Source organism: Anser brachyrhynchus, assembly GCF_964034855.1.
Source record: "Anser brachyrhynchus genome assembly, chromosome: 2".
In the NCBI taxonomy this organism is placed as follows: domain Eukaryota; kingdom Metazoa; phylum Chordata; class Aves; order Anseriformes; family Anatidae; genus Anser; species Anser brachyrhynchus.
Genome location: NC_137695.1, coordinates 85,899,447 through 85,922,693, shown reverse-complemented (window position 1 = coordinate 85,922,693; position 23,247 = coordinate 85,899,447). Strand labels below are relative to the sequence as shown.

Below are 23,247 nucleotides of genomic sequence, written 5' to 3'. Positions count from 1 at the left end.
TAAAATAATCCAAAATTCCCTTACAAAGGCTAGAACAGCTCACCAAGATTGAGCAGAATTCACTTTTTTTCATCATCAAATTTCTCATCTATCCTCAAAAATTATCTGGTGGTAGTCTTCAACTAGTTCTGAACCTTTCTATCACTTCCTTCTGATAATTCAGCTTCAAATAGTTTCCTCCCTACCCTGAAATCCACGGATTTCAGAATTATTTTTTTTAATGAACATAGCACATAGGCCAAACTGTTTGCCCAAGACAAAAGAGATGAAAAAAGGTAAACAAGGAAGAAGTATAAAACTATAGAGAGGCACCAGATTAAAAACAGATTGAATGTTTATGCAAAATATCCATATTGGTCTCCAGGCTGAGGATAAGTTATCATTTTCAAGGCAAAGTCATGGATTCAGAAACCCTGTTGAAAATGTTGAAATGTTGAAGATCCTCTAATCTGGAAAAAAAAAAAAAAAAAAAAAAAAGATACATAGATGAAGAGACCATGCGGGAATCCAGATAATCAACAATTGTAAACTGGGTGGAGGAAAGGGAACAAATAGTCAAGAGAATGACTGAGGATATGATTAGAAGCAATGCATAAATAAATGCCTTTTTATTGCTTTTAGCCTTAACACTACCTTGTATATTTAGGGTTAGGGTTAAACAACCATTTTGCTTTTGAGATTCTGTTTCTATATAGCTTTGGTCATCTTGTTAGTCTCTATTCAAGACAAAGCTTTACATAATGCCAAGCATAGATGGGACTTTCCCAAAGAGAAATATGAATGTGAAATGCTACACCTGACACTAAGGGAAAGTCTCAGGGAGGCTGAAAGAAATATACAGCACAATTTTGCTTTGTGGTTATAACAAGTGGTTGGGACAAGTTTACTGGTTTTCTAAGATCATTAGGTCTTCCCCAATTTCTTCATATAACAATATTACCCCAAATCACATTAATAATGTCAGCATAAAATGAGACAATTAAAATGATGTGACATTGAATGATTACTTGCCCAAATAAATATCAAACTAAAAAGCACACAGCTTCAGCTTTGAATTCTTAAGTTTCACAGTTGGAAGAACAACATTTGATGAGTTTTCCCACATGAATAGGCATAACCATAAATCAAAAAAAAAAGTCTTTCTTACTCTTCCTCCTCAGTAGCTCTTCACATCTGATACAGCAATCCATTATTGAAGTTCTTTGTGTAAGTCATGCATGAATACTGTTTTTTACTGCAATAGTTCCAGACTTCCAGCTGGAAGAAGCTATCCCAAATTTGAAATATAGGCAAGTTATTCAGATTTAGTTTAGTCAAAAACTATATAACATGGCATTTTTGATTTGAATTATTTATTGACTGATGATTACTTTTGGCATCAAGACACTTGTTTCAGCCAAGTTATCACTTGCTTTGTATTTGAGATGTCATAATGCAGATTTAAAGAGAAGAATCCTACTCTGATCTAGCCAGTGTTTCTCACAAGGATAAGGATTACACTGGACTGAATTTATTATCAGAGAGAAGTCTGTCAGCCAAGTCCTTGACATAAAAGTAATGGGGCTGAACTGAGGTCAGCAGCAGTCAGAGCACCACCCACCATCCCAGGCACAGGACAAAGACCTTTGCAGTTCAAGTTTTGCCAAAAAAATTACAAAGGAACTTGCCAAGGACCAGCTACAACTGTTTTGTGTTGTTGTTTCTTTGTGGGTTTTATTTTGTTTGCTTTTACCATAAAATTTCCTAGGTGGCTATCCAGACATTCAACATAAAATGTTGAAGCATGGTGTAAATCCAAACAAAAGCCAGCACCTTACCTTGCAATTAGCATAAGTAAATACAATTTGAATAGTCTGAGAGAGTGTTCAAACATTTTAGTATGGGAAGCAAATGGGAATCCATACCAAAAATGGGGGAGATTTTGAAAAAAAATAAAATAATATTTACAAATGTGTAAATTACGTACCTTATACCTGTTATGAAAATAAGTTCACTATCTGCACACTGACTTTCCGCATTCATTTTTCTTTAATGGTTTCAAAACCTTCATTTGAGTCATTGTTCCTCAGTGATATACTTATAAAATCCCACAGTGTCAATATATTTTGCACTAGCATAATGGGTGCATGGTATTTTTCGAATCTCCAAGTTCATGAAGCTCCATAACATGCAACTCACATGATGAAAAGTGCCATGGTACAGGAAACATTACTTAATGTAACAGTGAGATTTGAGACACTCACATTAAGGTCCAGTGTCAACATCAATGCCTCCTTGCAAAACTGTCCAGCATCATAAACACAGTAGAGTTTGTTTTTTTTTCACTCTGTTGTCTAGGAACTTTATTTTGAGTTGCTTTCTGATTATTTTTATTACCTTATCCCTTTCTGAAACTTCAAAGGGTAATTTACCGCTTTCATTTTGAAGGAAGACAAGGAGAAAACAGGGATTTACAGACTGGCAGAATAGACTTTCACCAGAAATAACTGCCTGAAAAGGAACTAGCCGTTTTAATAAGATTTTTCAGCCAGCTACATCCGGAGACTTGGATTACACAAAACACACAGACAAAATGCCTTGAAGGAGACAATGGTTTAAGAGGAAAAGTGATAGTAGGGGGGTTGGAATCTTCCAGGTAAAGCAAAACTAGTGTTATTTATTATTTATTTCTCAAGCGCCAAACTGTTCAAGCGTTTGGCCTTTTCAGGCCAATGCGGTAATCTCCAGCAGCCACACTTGAAAAGAGCAGCTGATTGGCAGGGGCGTTTTTCCATACTGCTACTTTCCCAGCTGATACACCCATCCCTATGAGTTACACACACAGATCTCACAAATACAGATTTTTAAAACTGAACTTCAAGAGAAGAAAAAAGAAAAAAAAAAGACTAAGTGTTCTTAAGAGATTTTGGATTCTTCTGTTTTGTTTTGTTTGATTGTTTAACAGCAGGTAGATTTATGAACATTGTATTTTTACCTACTACTCATAAATAAATGACAAATCACAGTTGTCTCCCTTTTCTCGTTTTAGTAAATAGAAACAAACAGACAAAAAGGATTAGTTTTTAAAAAAAAAAGTAACAGACAGTACAGCCAGTATTTCACAGGTTGCTGTTTTTTTTCTTTTTCTTTCTTTTTGTGGGTGGGTGGTGGGTGGGTGTTAGAAGGATGAGTTAATGTCTGGTAATAAGCTAGTGATTCAAAGAGGGGTTCTCCTCTCCATTCCCAGTTCTGCACTAGGTTGAGAGCTGTGGTTCCACAACCCCTTCCGAGAACCCAGGTGAGTTCCCCCTTCACTCCAAACTGATCTCACTCCCAGCCACAAATTCCTGCCTCCTCCTCTGCGCCATCGCTTTCACATGGTCCTAGAGTGAGCTGGTTACAACTAAAATGGCCTAAAGACAGTCTTTTTTTTTTTTTTTTTCCTCCTTACAGACCAGAAAAGTGAGAGCACTGAGTGGGAGGGCAACGCAACACTCAGCCAGAGACAGAGCAAGAGAGGAAGGGTAGGAACGTTGGCATCCCCAATGACACCAGATTGCATTGTCAGGGAACTACAACCTTCATAGTTCGGTCACTTGAGGATCTGTCAGCTTGCACACAGTATCACAGATTTCTAGGTTGGAAGAGACCTCAAGATCATCGAGTCCAACCTCTGACCTAACACTAAGTACTCCACTAAACCATATCGCTAAGCTCTACATCTAAACGTCTTTTAAAGACCTCCAGGGATGGTGACTCCACCACCTCCCTGGGCAGCCCATTCCAATGCTTAGAACCCTTTTGGTAAAGAAGTACTTCCTAACATCCAACCTAAAACTCCCCTGTCGCAACTTTCGCCCATTCCCCCTCGTCCTGTCACCAGGCACGTAGGAGAACAGACCAACCCCCACCTCTTTACAGCCTCCTTTAAGGTAACTGTAGAGAGCGATAAGGTCGCCCCTGAGCCTCCTCTTCTCCAGGCTGAACAACCCCAGCTCCCTCAGCCGCTCCTCGTAAGACTTGTTCTCCAGACCCCTCACCAGCTTGGTCGCCCTTCTCTGGACTCGCTCGAGCACGTCCATGTCCTTCCTGTAGCGAGGGGCCCAAAACTGAACACAGTACTCGAGGTGCGGCCTCACCAGAGCCGAGTACAGGGGCACAATCACTTCCCTAGACCTGCTGGCCACACTGCTTCTTATGCAGGCCAGGATGCTGTTGGCCTTCTTGGCCACCTGGGCACACTGCTGGCTCATATTCAGCCGACTATCAACCAATACTCCCAGGTCCCTCTCGGCCAGGCAGCTTTCCAGCCACTCATCTCCCAGCCTGTAGCTCTGCTTGGGGTTGTTGTGCCCCAGGTGCAGGACCCGGCACTTGGCCTTGTTGAACTTCATACAGTTGACCTCAGCCCATCGCTCCAGCCTATCCAGATCCTCCTGCAGAGCCTTCCTGCCCTCGACCAGATCGACACACACACTTAGCTTGGTGTCATCTGCAAACTTACTGAGGGTGCACTGGACGCCCTCATCCAGATCATCGATAAAGATATTAAAGAGGGCCGGCCCCAGTACCGAGCCCTGGGGGACACCACTAGTGACCGGCCTCCAACCAGATTTGACTCCATTCACCACAACTCTCTGGGCCCGGCCTCTGAGCCACCTATTAACCACGCGAGCTTTCCATGTCCTCTCCGTGCCTCTCCCTTCCCCCGTAGGGATGGACGAAAACACCACCTGCACTCCCGCTCCCTCCACCAATCGTCCCAGCCCCCTATAGTCCTGTTTGATAGCCTTGAGGCTTCTCTTTTCAACATCGTCACTGCCAGCCTGGACTATCAAAAGCGGGTAATAGTCAGAGGGGCGAACCAGGTTTGGAAGCTTCCTGGTAATGTCTCTGACCCTGGCCCCAGGGAGGCAGCAGACTTCCCTATGTGTGGGGTCAGGCCGACAAATAGGGCCCTCCGTTCCCCTGAGGAGGGAGTCGCCCACAACAATCACCCTTCTTTCTTTCTTGGTGGAGGCAGTCCTGAGGCGTGGAGTCAACTTCCTCACCTCAGGCATCCTCCTGGGTAGGCTTCCTACCTCATCCTCACCCACCGGTCTCTCCAGCTCCAGGGCCTCAAACCTATTGTTCAAGGGCACCTGGGAAGGCGGCACCGGAAGGGGAGGGCATCTCCTGCGAGGTCGAGCAGGGACCTGTCTCCATTCCTCCTCAACTCGCAGGTCCCCTCCCTCTGCCCGATGGCAACAGGGCAGGGGGTCCACCCCCCTTTGGAGCGTCTCACCCTGGTCCCTCTCCCTCCGGTCCTGCAGGGAGTCGCTCCACCAGTCTATCTCCCGCTCGCACTCCCTGATATCCCTCAACCTCTGCACCTCCTCCTTGAGCTCCGCCACCATGCGGACCAGGTCGTCCACCTGCTCGCACCTCACGCAAGCAGTCTCTCTGCCTCCCGCCGATGGCAGCAAGAGGCTCAGACACTCCCCGCATCCGGAGACCTGAACTGCCGCATGTTTGGGCAGGCAGTCGGTCTGGGTGTGTACTGACTTCCTAGAGAAAGCACCGTGCCTGGTGGAGACCATCGCAGCCCAGTTGACGGGAGAGTGCCGTTGGAGGAGTTGTCCCTATGGGCGGGTGTGAGCGCTCCGCCCTTCCTGCCCGCGCTAACTGCCGTGTCACTCCCTGTTTGTCGGCCCTGGTCGCCGCGCTCCTGGTCGCTCGCGCTCCCTAAGGGCTGCCTTTGAACGGCCGGGGGGAGGAGCTGTCGCTGACGCGACATAACTTATGCTTAATAGCATAACTTATGCTTAATAGCATAATCATTCTCATTACCCATGATCAGTTTTATTTACTTGTTCTTTTGAATTCATTTGGTAGTCCTTTAAAGAAAGTTATTAGACCTGAGGAAACTATAAGGCTCAGACACTCAGAATTAGGAAAGCACTGTTTGGCTAGATGTATCCTTGATCTACAGGTAAGAGGGAGGGAGGTGAAGGAAAGCCACATCAACACATCCTTTCTTTCCACCACCCTCCAAAGCAAATCTCTTCCTGTATGAGCAGACTTGATATTTAAGTATTTAAATGGACTTAAAAAAACAGCAACAACAAAAAACAACAAATACATGTAACAGAGAAGAACTACCTAGCAACTACTACATGTAACAGAGAAGAACTACACAGTAAGCATTCTGAGTGCTACTTCTTTAGTGTCTAATGATTTAGGATTCTGTTTATGAATCTGGAAACACCAAATGATAAAGCAAAGCCTTCCAAAGTAAGGCTGTTCTTTATTTGTCCCTCTGGCAGCAGAATAGCCAGACCTCTTGATAGAGCAAATCTACAGTCACCTTTGAAATAAATGTGATTTTTTCTTAAGTCAGGATTACATGCTCAAATCTTATGTATATTATGAAAGACTGAAGTTTCTGAAAAAGATCAGTACATTTCTATGCCCTCAAGTTAACCTTTCATATGTTGCAAATTATTTTAATGAGCACTGGAATGAAGAGAAGGCAATGACATGTGGCAAGCTTCTACAAGGGTACCCAGCTGTTGAATAAGAAGTTTAACATTTGAATACGATCATCACCATTCCTCTGATCTTTACCATCCACACTGTAAGGGTACTATAATTTTCAAAAAGGAGAACAGAAATTTGTTCTCTAGATTTTAACTAATATTCAGGGAGCCATAAATTCCCCATTTATTGAACTTAAAGAGGTATATGGAACATAACATTTTGTGATTGAAGCCTTTAGAATTTAAACTTGAAACTGAGCTGTTGGAAACCAAGCTGGAGTTCCGCTGTACTGTAAAGAGGTTGTTATAAGACATGCAGTTGATAATGGAACTTGATACTCTTGTGAGCCATCATTCTATAAAATAAATGGTCTAGAACCTGCGCAGAAGAATTTCATAAGAAACTTTAAAACAAATAACAAATGTCCCTCTACAGCTGTCCTGTACACATGGAAAGTTGAGCAAGTGAGAAGGACAGGCACACAACAAACATAATATTATATAAAGCTACAGATCTATAAATCTATAGCCATCTATAGAAAGCTTGCTGATATTGCAGCATACACTGCAGAACACTCATTATACACATTTGATAAATCTTGTTAAGCTTTGGAATTGGTGTTCTGACTGTGAAAGTCTCCTCACTGATGGTTTTGGCTTCTCCAGACTGTCAAAAACTGGAAAGAGTTACGCTGGATATTTTTAAACTACAAAATGGCTGGAATTTTCTTCAGCATTAGGAACAGTGATTTTTGAACAGAATTAATTTCTTAACCACTACGTCAGTCTTATAAGAACATGCAGAAGCCAAGAATAGGTCTGGAGAAAACTAAGTGAAATTCTAGGGTTTTTGTTTGTTTGTTTGTTTTAATAATGACAATTATTATTACTTTAAACTTCTGGAGTCAGAAAAACATATTGTTAGAATTTCTTGTATAAAACTGCATCAAAATTAACTGGGATAACAAAAAGGCCTGTATTAACAAGAGCGATAAATATTCCAGAAATGGCAATTGAGACCTCATACGTTCAACAAGGAGAAAGTAGTAACTTACTCTAATGATAGTAAGAGACATGGGATTTGTATAGACAGTAAACATTTATGCTTTCCACTAACTTATGTATGTAGGATGCTCTCATATGAACAATGTTAAATGGCTTCTCTTCTGAAAGATAATTGTGATCCATGAAGACAACTGAAAAGCTTCTATTCGTATTGATCCTGAATACCTGTAAAATAATACTAAAAAGCCTTTTGAAAGAAGAGGAAGCGCTGAAAATTTCTTCTACTCATTTGGTAGATAGTAACACACATCAAGAAATAACTAGCTGTGCCTGTTAAAAGCTGCAACCTACCACTGGCATAAATCTGTTAATAAATCCGTTGCTTGTGTGTATTTGGATCCCCATCCATTCTCTAGAACTTGTATGTTCTCATTCTTCTTACTCCAGATATTCCTGCAGAATTGGCACCACTATGGAAGAGCATCCTCAACTCTGCATTTTCTCTGTATACCAATGGGAATATTCATCACATTTCAGTCAGTCAGCCTATTTTTATAACCTATTTGTAGGGTTCTCTGAGGATTACCAAGTACGCAGTTCAACCTCATAGACTGTTGGTACTAACAAGAAGGCAAAGGAAGGGACAGAAGGGAAGAATATGTCCTAGATGGAGTCTGACAGGGTAGCATCTTTTTTCAGTTTTCTGCACAAGAGCTTTGCAGAGGGGTTACACTGTATAAAGCACAGGGGTGAAAAATCAAGCTCACACTGTTACCATCCCAGTTGTTTCTTCAAGAGTTTATTTTTGCAGTCCGATTGTCCTACTTGAGATAACAGCAGCAACAGACCTTGTAAGAAAAGATAAACATTCCCCCTGCAAGGGCCTTGCTTTTCTACTACCCCAAAGAATTAAATGTTCTCTTTGGTTTCAGACATGTCGCAGAGGTCTCTCCTAATCAAGCTGAAAACAAACACTACCAAGTTAATCCACTTCTCTAAAATGATGTAGGAATCTGTAACTGTCTATTTACTTTCCAGACAAGAAAAGGCAGATTTAGGTGCCCCTCTTTTTGATGTGACTTATACCAAACATGCTGCAACTGCTCTGGAGCCTATGTGGCAGGATTTGTCTTTGTACTTCTCCTCATGAAAACTAAACAGAAGGGAAAACATAAATTCCATGGGGAATAGGGTCTAACAACCCATATTCCCATGGTTATCAGAGCAGTGCATTAACATCACAATCAGTAATTACGCTATTTATAAACTTCCTCACAGTAATTACAGTGTCTGTTCAACACGCATTTTAAAGCAAAATCTGTATCACAGACAGGTGAGATAACGGATATCTCAACATGCTTTAATTAACACAAACATCTGCTTCTCCAGTCCCATGATATTAGGAAGCCTGGTGCTCAATCTATGCAGAAGTCCCTGCTTCTACAGCTGCGCTGCCATGAATGCACCCACTAGCCACATTAACACACCTCTGATATGCCACATATCTGCACAACCACTACAGTGCATAGTCTACACTGTACTGGGAAGGTAGCAGAGCAGCATTATCCAAATCCTTCTACCCATTCATCTATCAATTATTCAAAACAGACACAAACTAAATGAGCAACGTGATGAATTACAAAACTTCAGCTATGTCAAATAAATGTCAGCATAACAAACAGGCCCAAAAACTAACACACTTATGAGCTTGTGGCCCCAGAAGCATGCCACAGACACCTAAAATGTCCTGCAGGCTTCCCCTCCTTTAAAGCCATAATCTTAGGCCACACAAATATAGCCAGGTCTTTTCCACCATTATCAATAAAGGTACCTATGAAAGTGTTGATTTCATACATACTTGGCACTTGTTCAAAACCTTTTCAAAGTTTTCCTATAGCTTTACCAGAAAGGCTTCTTGAAGCTAGAATTAAATATCTGCAAAATGAAAAGGGAGAGGAGAAAAAAAAAAAACAAAAAAAAAAACCTCTTCTGAAGCCTCCTGTTTAGGAAACACAATTAAGCTACAGAAGAGACAGGTCCAAATGCATCAGATGAATGAATACAGATGAATCGGATGACAAATACAGACATGAGCCAGACTCTTATGCTCAAAGACAGTATGCTAGCTGTTAGGCTATTTACTCTGTTTCACTTTCCAGCTCTCACTTGCCTCTTTCACTCCACTCCACACAGACAATTAAAAATGTTTTCCAGGGATATGACAAACTACTGCTAAATGAAAAAAAAAAAAAAAAAAAAAAGTAGTTAAGCTCTTATAGTATTGTAATCCATTATATATTTTCTTCACTAGCTAGCTGTATCCAGTTTTATCTCAGAACAGTGGGCATTTCTGGGAATTAGACCCTGTTTGATACAGTGCAGTCTTCAAATTAATTTCTTTTCATTTTAATTTTTAAGTTATATTTTGTTACTGGGTTGTGACCCCAAAGTTCCTCTCTAAATGGATTTAACACTTCTAGAAGTGGGGTTTGATATGTCTGTTACATCCCACCCTGCAAAAGAAAAGTAGGTAAGCTTATCAGCTGTGCTAAGGAGGTATACTGTAGAAGAAAAAAAAGAGTGGTTTTCCTACAGGACGAACAATTCAGGAATCACTTGGTACACATGCTCTTTGTTTTATTTTTTCCTTTCCTATGTTTGGTAGCAAAGGTGTTTTTATTTGAAGCACTCCAATTCACTGCCTGCAACAGCCTTGTGTCACTTGAGAGGTGGGTGATGGCTAACAAAGTGATTCTGTTGGGCTGTATGTTCCCAGATGAAAGGTACAACATGCTGCTGTGACCACAGGTTTAGGAATTGTACATAACTTCAGACAGCTTCTGGGCTTTGCTCAGCTCTCTGCAGACGGTGTTTCAGCCAGGAATCTTGAATAACTGTACCTAGAATCTGCACAGCCATTTGCAGATCTTTGTAGAGATGTGCATCTGGAGAGTCTCAACCACCTGTTCTGTAAGAATTTTGGCTAAAAATTATGCACATCAGCCTGATAAACACAGTATTAGCTTTTCTCCTTCATTCTGCTCATCATACACTTGCATGGTCTCCAACCTGCTCTGGCACTCTGAGAGAGTCTTCTCTGCCATGACAATGGGGTGGGCTTTTTTTCTCATGTTTTTTCCATGTTGGCTAGCTTACAGAGATACACTAGTTTTTAGACCATTTTTTGACCATTTTTAAAATGTCCTCACTTAGTGCAATGTATTCAGCCAGACCACATATTCTTGAAGAAACTACTGGCTTTAATCCTCTTTGCTTCTCAGATTTTATCTTCCAAAGCTCCATTTTCTAGGCTACATCGACTAAAGCTCTTTCATCTGTTTGACTCTGATTTGCTACATAAACTAGATCCAATCGGTGCTCCCCACCCCCAAAAAGTTACCTCCAGCTTTCTGGTGCTTTTCCTTCAGCTGGTTATTTAGCAACAGCAGGGAGTTTATGTATGGCTGATTCTCCTAGCAAGGATGCCAAGATCTTTTCTGTTATTTTTTGCATTGCACATATACCTGCTGTTCTGGAAAAGTCTGGTAAAAATTACATCATCTTCACAGATAAAAACAAACAATAGATTTTTACTTGTTTCTTGTGCTAAACTAGGAACTTTCTCTTGTATGATCTCCCTTATTACACCTAAAAAGTGCATTTGCCCTAGCATGGCTGTGATCTCAGGCTAAAAGATGTATTTTCTTTCCCAATACACAAGGGTGATTAGCAGAGACAGACCTTCAATAGCAGCGCACTTTCCATGAGCTTTGTACATCACATCAACTCTGAAATGCATTTACAGTGTCTCAGTCTGATTGCTTTCATTCACTGTAATTCATTCCTTTCCTCCGTTCCATCCTGCTTAGTTATTCTCTGCAGCTTGCAAGTCAAAGGGAGAATTCACCTTTTAGAAACCAGCTTTTCATAGCACTACCCTTTATTTGATCAGGAATGTTAATGAAATTTTGGCAAATCTGGGGAAGTACTTGTTCAATGCCTGGCTGACTAGATTTATCAGTCCTTATTCCTTCATTTGAATGTGTACCTGCATTAAAATGAAATCAAACAATTAACAACATGTTTTATATGCGATTTTATAGAAATAAGACTGATTTGACTCAATTGCAAAGGAAAGCATTTCTTCCTTTTTGTGTCTGAGCTGGGGGTGGAGCAGAAAAATCACCGGAAGTACAAATTTAGTGAAATAATATTCTTTGTTTACACAGCAAGACTGCTTTTGTAGAATACTTTGGTTAGGATTTTCATGTATCAGTTCCCAACTTTGAACTTTCCTGCTCAGCCTTCTTCACTGGATATCTGAAGTATTATAATAGTGTATAATCTGAATCCATTTTAAAGAGAAATGTGACAGCAGTTAGTCCTTATCTGATGAATTTCTTTTAAAATAATGTTTACAGAAATACCTTAGAAACACCTACCCAAATGTTTATAACTAATGCATATAAGTACAATCTCATGTGTATAAACATACAGAAAAGCTGTCATGATAATGGTAAGAGGAAAAAACATTCATTTGAATCTACCAGACATCGAACCTTACTTTTCTTACTTCAGGAAAAAAGGAATATATTTAGTCTGATTTCTTGAGCTGTACATTATAAAGATTATTTCAATTATAAAATACCTTACATTAAAGATATTCTTAAGGTTTCAATATCTTTAAGGCAAGTTTAAAGTATCTGTCATTGAAATATATGCACTCTATCCTGGAAAATCTTTCTATCCTGACATTTTCAACAGATATTACTTAATTTAAGAGAAAAGGGTAAAACTTCGTGGTAAATATTCAGCATGCAATTTCCATTCTTTTCCATGAACAAAAGGCTTGGACTCAGAGAAATACTTTCTAACTTAATGCCAAAATCACAAGTTTACTTCCTCATGCTGCATAGCACAATATTCTACAAGTAATACTGCTGGCAGCCATGTGAGAAAAGATTATGGAATCACACCTAGAGCAATCTTTATAAATATACAATGATAGATTTTTGGATCTTCTATGAACTTACAGCATTATTGTTTCTTTAAACCTGTCCTGGCTTATTATTAAACCTTCAGTAATAAAAGCTATCCTAATTAAAGTACAAAAAAATGCAGTTGCTAATGTTTTTCTGCAAGTTTGACAGGATAAAATTTAACTCAGATATTTTGTTTCTTGTTTTGTTTTAGTTTAGTTACGTGGCTGGGTATTTAGACAACAGCATGCAAAGTTCCACTGGAGTAACTAAAGAAGTCATTCATTTAGGAGTCAGAAAGAACAACACTGAGGAAGCTTCCATTTCAGCAATGGAAATTAAGATGTGTGCAAAAATATGAATATTCATGTAGACTTGCTTCCACACTTCCAATTTGCATAAAGTCCTTTCTCTCACAAGACCCTGTTTTCATCTTATAGCAACAGAGTTTCAAAAAGTAAGGAACAGTTCGACCTTTCATCTTTTCAGCTCTCTGTGATAAGCATAAGGAGGCACAGAACCATTGCCCAGAACTGTCAAATATCTAGGCAAAGATTTGGAGCTTGTGGGCTTAAGGCTCTAACCCTTTTAAGTGAGATTTCCACTGACAAATATCCTAAAAGCAATGGCACATGCAAATACTGGAGAACTGCTGCATTCAATGAGACTTCAGAATGAATGCATTCTCTAATTCATATTTAAAGGTAATTAATGAAAACTAACATAAAGTGAAAATACCAAACCCAGCATTTCATTCAAAATGTTCATTTTTAAAGTTCTGATAGTTAAATAATAATTATAATAGTAATAAAGATAAATTCTTTTTATTTTCCAGAGTGATTCAACTTAACTTTTTACAAGAAAATCTGAAAAATCCTCCTTGCCTCACGTTTCATTTAGAGACTAAAATAGTAAGGAACTGAATCATGTACCACATGAAAATGGTCAATGCCACAATGAAGTTTTTATTTAACTACTAATTAACCAAAATTTGTATTCCTTCTGCCCCAGTTACTGATTATTCCTAGAACTGCCTTCATTATGCTGCTTTAACCAGGGTATCAACATAAATATGGAATTCTGAGATTTTTCTCAGGTCTTTTAATAAACCTAACTGAATCAGTCAATAAAAAAAAAAATAATAAAATAAACCAAAACACAAGCAATTTTGGAGTTGACTGTTTCTGATTACTGCAATGGTAGCTATACCTTGGGAAAAATACTAATGGGTTTTCATCAAGAAAGTAATCTCCATAATGGAAAATATATACAACTGCACAGATAAATACTAACCTCTAATCAAATTCCTGTTTGACTAACACATTTAAGTTTTCTTCAAATCATATTCTTGTCATTACTTATTTCTAGCTAAATTACCATAAACATCTCAAGATAAATGAACAAGAACAATGTACAGACACTACAGTTTATAATTTCCTATGACTGTGTAATATTCTATTCCTTTTATTTTTATATTTTATTTGATTGACAAATCAATACACCAGCCACCATCATATCATAGAATTATTTTATAGACCTGGAGAATAAAATAAATAATTTTCCAGGCACTAGAAACCCAGAAGGGAAGCTAGTATTAAAATTAGGGAGGAGAAAAAAAAAAAAAAAGAAAGAAAAAGAAAAAAGCACAGATGGACAGCAAATAAGTCTATAACAAGGTTAATTATGTAATAGCCAGCCTATGTTCAGTCAGCAATGAAGCCTTGCTTAAGAATGCTCATTAGTAGTCACACAGTATTCAACTTCAACCTGTTATTTCAGTTTATAAACCACGGTAGAAAAAGCTTAGTTTACTTTTTACATGTAATTTACTGAGTGTGAAAGCCTTCTGCACATGGACAACATGGACAAAATCCCTATTGTCAAATTCCATACAGACGCCTAACTCAAAAATGGGGTGACATACATGCTTCCCTGTACCATCAGCATTATTCCCCAGCTGGATTAGATAGCTCAGAATGCAGATGTTGGTAGATGCTGTTCCTGGGTACGCAACTACCCCCATGCACTGGACAGACAACCTAAACACCTAAACTTGGACTCCAAGTTCCATTCTGGGGGGCAGATAAGTAAAAATACTGTTATAGGGCAAACCCAATTGACCAAGTGTAACTCCTAAATGCTCATTTATATTGAACTGCCCTCAAAAGGCAATAATCTTACCCATAAAGGAAATATCAAATTGCAATTAAGAAAAATAATGCAGTTATTTATTTATTATGTCAGATCATCACCTAAATCAAGCACAGTTTCAGTTTTCCTGCCTTCAAGTAAATCTAAAATAACAGCTGAAACAGTGATTTAATATAGAAATCTCATATGTATGTCTAACACCATATATTTCAATGCACATCTAGTTTTTTTAATAAATAAAATTATTCCCATATTTTGACATTATTTATAGCTCCCAGACTTGACAACAGTAGCATCATATTGTTGTACCATCTGGAATGGGTAAAACAATACATGCCGAAAGAGGTAAGAACACCTGCTAAAAACAGGAAGGGGAAAATGCAGTAGCAAAACAAAGATAGGCAAAATTGAGGCATTTTTTTCCTAAAAAGATGGCTAAGCCTATCAAAATAGAACCTGAGGCTACTTTAATCATTATTCTTAATCCAGACCAGAACTAGTTCCCTATGCTATGACTAAACAGTGTCTTAAAACATTTAGGAGCAACAATCCTCATTTAAATTGGGCTTAGTAGTGCTGACCAGGCAAGTATCACACTGAAAGCAGCACAGACCCTCCTTTGTGCCCTCAGCCATTTATAAGAGCAGAACGCTGTCTTCCGGAACCTGTGGGGGCTCCTCTCCCACCAGTGTTCTTACTGCAAGTTCCTCAGATCTTTCCTTTTCATTACCTCGTAGCACCAAGTGTCCATATTCCTGGAATCTTCTATTCAGGAGCTTTGATTTCTCAAATACTTTCTTCAAAACAGAAGACTTTCCTATTTTTCCTAATCACAGAAGCAAAAAAAACAAAACAAAACAAACAAAAACTGGTCTCCTGCCCTTGAAGAATGTCCACCTCTTCTCTAGGGATCTACTTTTTGCCTTAGGAAAATAGCAAGTACTTTCCATAATTCAGCAGCTGGGTGCATCCTTTAACTGCACTCTCTCTCTTAATCTTGGTTTAAAAGTTTTTTAATTTCACATGTTATCAAGCAATGGCAGGGTATAATATGGACCACACGGTGCCCTTAAACTAGGTACTGATGCTGTTACACACAGAGGTGTAAGCTGAACTCACCTCCTATATTTGAAATTACCCCGAAGTACCTATATCCATCAGCCTGATAGAACTGTTCAATGGATCTCTGCAGTACTGGAAAACACAATCTTCTCTCTAAGTGAGGTCTGTTGTTCTCTACATCTAGGATATACATGGCATGCAAACTGTGGTTCATTCAAATTAGTTGTTATAGACCAGAACAGACAATGAAGTTCCATACCAGTGTCTGTAAGCAAAACTTGATAATCATATTTGCAGATTCTGTATCACAGATATAATAGGGACATCTCTTTCAAATCATACTACATACTTCAGATCTTTTCTAAATTGTTCCACACTGCAACGTCTACATGGTAAAGAGCTGAAACCCTTGATCAGGAACCACTTGTAGCCAACTCTCCTCCTGGACAAGACAACGTAAGAATGAAGGCAAGCTGCTTTTTTGTATTAGTATTTTCTGATTTCATTTTCTGTACAGTCTTCTATCATTGCTGCACTTTTTCAATATAGAGGCTATGTGGAAAGAGGCTGATTCTCAAAGGAGAACAGACATCCCTCCATAAGTATTGCACACTTGTCCCAGAATACTTTACTCTAAAACCAGCTGAAGCATGCCATGGTCTTATGCAGTCTAGATATTTGGAAAGCAGAAGCTGATTTCCCTTCAAACATGCTACTTGGTGATTACTCTTCTGCAGTGGTGTCAGTATATTCACATTTGTGAAAACATAAACACAACTGCCACCTTCTTAGGAAAAGTCATTTCCACTATTACTTTCAGGTACAGTCTGGTTGCACACCATACATAACAAGAAAATTTGGCAGTCAATCAATCAAAATGAGATAAAGTATACCAGTAAAAAATCCTTAACAGCTATTTCATGAATATGTGCTGTAAAATAGAGCTTTTGAAATCAGCTCTATTTCTCATGAGAACAAATGCACTCATACTATATATATATATATATACACACACACTATGTATAGAGAGAGACACACACACACTGGTGATCCAGGCTTCCCCTTTATCTCAGAAACAAAACACACATATTTATTATCTAAAGGAAATGAGGAGTAGTGAAAAAATTCAGTACCTATTTTTCTTTTTTGCTGTGAAACTAGAACAGAAAATTTCTGTAAGCACACAAGAAATGCAGCCTAACAAGCAGAGGTAGGAAATTGAAACTAAAAATAAAAAGCTAAGCTTCTCTAGCAAAATGGATATGTTCAGACTCATTTCTCTGAAATGCACTTGTGCTTGTATTTCAGTACTGGCAGAAAACAATGACAGACACAGCAAATAAATGACAAATGACAATGTCTTTGCCCAACTTTCTTTTTCTTCTTTTTTTCCTCCATACTCCCAAAATGCACACACAGATAAGAAAAAGCAGCAGCAAAGAACTGAAAATACGCCAATATTATTTTCCTTTACTTAGACTCTTTCTAAACTTATATGACAAATTTCAAGCTGTACTGAAGGGTAGGATACTACAAATTCTGGAGACTAAAACCTCCCAGTTATTTAGGAGCCAAGTGTAAATGATTAACAAACATGGATGAGCAGAAGAGTCATACATCCAACTGGTTTCCTCATATGCACCCTATGTAGTTTTGTAATGGGACCTGCATTTGAACTCAGAACATAAGAAAGAAGAAAAAAACACCCCACAAGCAAAGAAAAGAAAAAGAAAAAAAAATCAAATACGTAAGATATATAACTAATCTCCTGTGGGTGAAAAATCCCATGCATGGAAAGAATAATCAGAATGAAGAATGTGGGCAAACACAACCAAAAGACAGATTTTCAAAATCTTCTGCAATAATATGTAGGTGTCTATTGAACACTATGAACACTGTCTATTTTAGTATCTTTGTTGTTTGTTTTCTTAACTCCTCCCCGGAGTGGAGCACTGTCTGCTGGTTTCCCTGCAGATACACAGAGTGAAGATCAACATTTGTGTGATATAACATGTTGCATCCACCTTTAGAAAATCCCTTTCAACTACATGTAGAAGAGGTCATTTGGGTACAGATTAGACGCAGGAAAATATGCACTGATGGCCAAATTCATCTGTGACTTCAATCAGGTTACAAATTCAGTCAGAAAATCACTGTTCTGTAAGCAGAAAACAACACAGTGAAAATACTAATGATACCATAGAAGAAGAACTGGAACAGACCTAAAAGCAGTCACCAAGTCTATCTTCACCTGCTACAAAGGAGTAGCTCTAGCTTCACAAAGACTTCTTACCTCTTCTTTATAGCCCCAAATGTCTAATTTAATTATTTTCAGACTTGCTGTATGATAGAATCAGAGTCTACCATCTGAAAAGGACCAACAAGAGGAAGAAGTATTGTGCAGAAGTAGAACTGTGATATGCAGATGTACAGCACCTTTTTCTTTTTTTTTTTAAAGAACATTCTCCTCTCAGCACCACCTTATACAAAAGGTAAGAGTTTAAACACCTCTTGAAGTTTTGCTCACCTAAGTTTTGCTCATCTGCACCTAAGCAGATGTTTGCGCTTGCTCTTTAGTCTTCTGGTCACTCTGAAATTTGCTCATCTCAGTCTTTGAAAAACTTTTGAGCGCTAGTTGCTCCTTTTGCTTCCAAAGTTCTCCAGGAAGAATTTGTGGAAATCTTAATGCCAAATTAATGCTAACTTACCTGGTCTGGTTGTCCATTTTTCATTCACTTACCCCAAATGCATACACGAAGGGCCAAAGAATAAATAATGTTTTTGTGGCTGATGGTCCCTTATAAGAAAGGAGGAAAGAAACCCATAACAGGGAGGAATGCTTTCTACTCCCCTCACCCTTAAGCAGATATCAGGCACAGTCAGAGTGTTTGTTTGTTTGGTTTGGTTTTGTTGTTGTTTTTCCCCTTAGAGATCCAAATTAAATGTTAAATCTCATTCTACTCTGGGTTTCACCAATGCCAACCTAAGCCTGTAACAAGTTAAGGATATCCTCAGGTTAGTTTAGTTCCCTTATGGTTTCGAGTGTGAAATCAGAGAAAGTTTTTCTTGCATCTTGTTTTCCACACAGGTAGCTTCACCCCTAAATAAAATGATGATTCATTAGGCTTTTACATGTATTTCCCTAATCAACCATCCATTTCCACTAATAACTAAATAATATGCAACACAAAAATAAACAGACTGAAGTACAGTTTAAGAAAGCTCTATAGAAAAACCATCAAGCTGCCTTTAAGAGGTTCTATTTATTTCGCAAATAAACAAAATAAGGAGATTGAAGATTAAAGCTCAGGCTCCTTAACTTTATCTCTGAAGCTGATGTTCATTATAACAAAGTTTTTAATATCAGCATAAATTAAAGATTTGATTCTATGCAATGAATTCTCACAAGCTTTCATTTTGTTCATAGCAAAGGGAACACTAAGGCACTGTCCCAGAAATGAACTGTAAGAAGAGCCTGAGTGTTTTATCCCTCTATTGGAATGCCATTTTCTCTAGATTGGTCCAAATCACCACATAGTCAAAAAGACAAATCATGGTTATAAAAGCCTTTCACAAAAGACTTAATAAGCTCTCAGTTTGTAATAGCAAGCAATTGTTATTTTCAAAATGGGATTACATCTGGCAAAAAATGTTTGCTACCTTAAAGTATCAAGTACTGTTAAAAATATTATGCATTGAAATTTCTAAAGTGTTTCAGGTTCTAATTATGTATTTACCTGTAAAAATTTTTTTTCAAAAAAAAAAAACACACTAATTCACAGTCAGCTTCTCTCTTTGCTTAACATAAGTAAACATAAAGTATATATTCAAAATAAATAACAATTTAACTCATTATTTAGCCTACCATCTAGGCACTGATGACTTATAAAAGTGAACAATTGTGTATAGGAGGTACTTCAGACACTCTAGAAACATGCAAGCAAAAGCAAGAATTCCCTTTAGTAAAAGTCTTTCTCCAAAGCAACTCTTTTTCCTGACAATTCATAAATCCCATCTTGCCTTTACTTCCCTGAATACCTCATTAACCATTACATTATAAATAAATAAATAAAATCAGCTTAATACTCCAGTATTTAAACTTAAATTAAAAAGTAAAATAAAAAAGAATCTCCAACCTTTTTGGCTTGTGTGAAAAATTTGACTCTTTAGCAGTAAACTGAGGCTAAAATTGCCTTTAAAAATTGACTTTGAGGTATATGTATTTTTAACAAAAAAAAATATGTTGACTCAATATGAACATAAAACCTCAGGAGAGTTCTATAACTACAGGAGCAGGTGGAATAGGCTGATTTTAAACCCTCTGGGCATTTCAAACTGAGAAAAGGCTTCACAGCCAAAAGATTCAGATGAGAAAGGTGAACCCAAATAGTTAAAGCATTTATAGGGCACATGCTTACAAGGACGTCACAATTGTCCTAAAAAAATTTTACAAGACAGCATGTATTAGCTTTTCACAACCCTGATGGAATGTACATATCTTTTCTTCATCCATACAATGAACTTTACAGACGTACCAGCAAACTACTCAAGGTTCAGGGAGGCAGACACTAACAAATTTTTGAATTTAGAAACATTATTTTCAAATATATATTTTTTTAAGTTTAAAAATAAAGACATTTGTTACAGCCGTCCTCTACATAACGTCGAAGTCCCTCTATCAATCTTCATACTGCCTAGATACCATAATTATTCAAATTTTTTTTTTGATCACTATTTAGATTTCTGATTTTGCATTTTAAGAAACATACAAGAGTTCTCAGAAAAATCAGGTTTCATCTTGGCCAATGTTTTTAGACAATATTCTTCCATTACTTGAGGTGAGCGATAGCAAAACAAAATTCACAAATGAAAAACATTCAAGCCTTCAATAATAAAAAGAAGTCTATGAGGCTACACTGTAGTAAGTATAAAATATTTATCATTCTACAACCACAACCCAATGAGGGCTTCTTTCCTAATCCATAATCACCATACACACATTGTTCAGACAGCCAGCTTTGAACAATTTGACTCTCAGGCTTCTCCAGTGAGAGCTTTAAAGGGCTTTCACTCTTTTTATTCTTCTTTATTCTCCCACACACAGAAAATTGCTGAGACACATCAAATACCAGTTTGCTATAGACACCATCGTATTGAACTTGCTCACTCAGACAATAGGATTTTCCTATAAAGTACAGAGCACAGAACCATGACATGTCAGATGACATCTTTGATATATCCACAATGGGCAATGATGGCTCACTAAACAGTCCTATCTCTTGTTAGATACACATCCTGTCTGAGGCAATCTATTAACACTAACTCTCACTTTTACAGGGGATTAACTTTCACTAAAGTAATAGAAACCTTTTCATAAATGAGTTTCTGTTCTGCATTTCCTTTGTGAGAACTTGAATTTTAAATCTTTTTTTTTTTTAAAGAAGGAAGGTTATCTTGCATTTCAAAACTATTTTCCAGTTATACACTTAAACAAAGCACATATATATATAAGCGTTTTTTTTTCCAAAAGTGTATAAACAAGGAGTCATTATTGTACTCTGTTCCTTTGCAGAGAGCTTTCCCATTACAAAGTTCTACTTGAAAATACTGTAATGTCTGACAATATTACAATGTCTTTCTTTTAAAAAATATAATGAAAATTGTAAACAAGATATGCAAGGATGTATTTGTTATAACTCATTCTTACTATTCCAGTTTGTTACATATAACATGAAACATTAACATCTTCCCAAGAGCAGCATGTGGACAAACCAAATAACACATTCGAATAGCTACTTAAACATGGCAGATGGGGAAAACTTACTTATTACAGAATTAACTGAAGCGTATCACTGGTTGATTAAATGTTAGGTATTCCCTTTCTTTTCTGATAGAAACATACTATAAGAAAGATTAAACTGATGAACCAAGGTTTAAAAAAAAGCAAAACAGCAATGTAAACAAAATAAACAGTTATAAAAGTCTAATTGAAAACTGTAGAAAAGAAAGATGCAAATTCTAACAAACATCCTTGCTTCCATGCAGGAAGCATCTGCTTTATATGAGAAGAGTCAGCAATTTTCTTCCCTCTTCACACACACGATAACAAGGATAGAGCTTGAGTAATTTTCTAAAATAATTAAACAACAGGTGTATAGGTTGTATTGTTTCCAGCCCTTTCATATCGTTATTTTTCCACACCGAAAACATCTTACAGCTAGCACTTCACCATGTACCTTTCTTTCCAGATGTGAAAATTAACTTATTAGCTTGTGAAACATCTGCATGTTTTACAAAGGCTGGTTCATGCAAAGTAATCAAAGCAACATAAACAGAAAAATTAAACTCAGTTTTTATATATTATGACAACTGCATGAAGAAAAATGCTAAAAGAACAATTCTGCCAGTACAATAAATATAGTACAGTAAATACAATCTTGTCTTTAGGTGGGTTTCAGGTTCAAAGCTGCTAAGTTTGAATTCAAAGCTTCCTTGAGAATTATTATGGTTGCTTAAATTAATAAAGCTTTCACACTTTCTAGTGTAAGACTTTGAGAGACTCCCTCTGCATCTTACCATTTCCCAACAAATGCTGAGAAAAGTTATGGAATCTTTACTGAAATTGTAAGAAGAGTTCAGACAAGTAACCCCCAATGATGACAGAAGTGGTGATCACGATCCTGGTCTGGGGGTACCAGTAGAGACTAGATGACCTCTCAAATACACTCCTAAACCTACTTTCATGACTATATCAGTGACTGCATTTATACTTTCCATACATAACTACGAAATTATCTGAATTTGTTGCACAGAGAGTTTGGGAGTCCTAAAGAATACACCACCTTACATTACTTGCATCAAAACAAAGGCTTCAAATATCTCACAGCTGACTTAGAGCTGCCATAACAGGCACATTCACCAGCCTGGAAGACTCCAAGCAAATATGTTTAAGAAGGGCAGCTCTGGAGCCCTCTAACAAAACCAAAAGGGAAGCACAGGGGAAGAAAAGGATTAGAAGATGTGTGAAGGACAAATATGGAGGACTCATAATGGTAGAGAACAAAATCGGGAAGAAAATGTTGAAACTTGGAGTAGCAGTAGTAATGATATGCTAGTAAGAGAAAATAATGACATACTTTGGTTTTTAGAAATACAATCTCATCAAAGGGTGGTAGGGGAAGGTTTAAAGATACAGAGGTAAACCAATGGTGTTACATCATTGAAGACTGAATAAGAAATTTTACCAAAAGTTAACTTGAGAGGACTATTTGTTCAAAGGCTTAAGCATATTCATAAAACCAAAATCCAGCAACCTCGTATAAAATCAACATTGGGATTTCTCTCCTAATTTTGTATTTTTTTGCTGACCCACGCGGGTATTGGCTAATTTGTGTCAGCACAGTTATAAACTTCTGTAATCTATGGATTTCTCCTGCTTTAGTGACCTCAGCCAACTGATACTTCTCCTAACAGAGGAAAGCTGAGAACACATACCTATGAATTAGCAAAATAAACTACAACAGCACCATCAGAGACATTTCAGTGCATCCTAT

General features: G+C 37.8%; 2 protein-coding genes across 3 annotated transcripts in view; both read right to left on the bottom strand.

Moving 5' to 3' along the window:
* The window catches only part of LOC308190647 (uncharacterized protein), a 33,269-nt gene extending 17,817 nt beyond the window's left edge, over positions 1-15,452 (bottom strand). The window contains exons 1-2 of one of the 2 annotated variants that reach the window (XM_080582263.1): positions 15,363-15,452; positions 479-11,550 (exon numbers count right to left, since the gene is read on the bottom strand). In XM_080582263.1, coding sequence (XP_080438389.1) covers positions 3,702-5,558 — 1,857 coding nt within the window. In that variant the 5' untranslated portion in view covers positions 5,559-11,550; positions 15,363-15,452 and the 3' untranslated portion in view covers positions 479-3,701. Of the gene's footprint in view, positions 1-478 lie in introns of those variants that run through there. The other variant, XR_013947435.1, reaches the window with a different exon arrangement.
* The window catches only part of SEMA5A (semaphorin 5A), a 237,658-nt gene that overhangs the window by 174,289 nt on the left and 40,122 nt on the right, over positions 1-23,247 (bottom strand). The window lies entirely within an intron of this gene.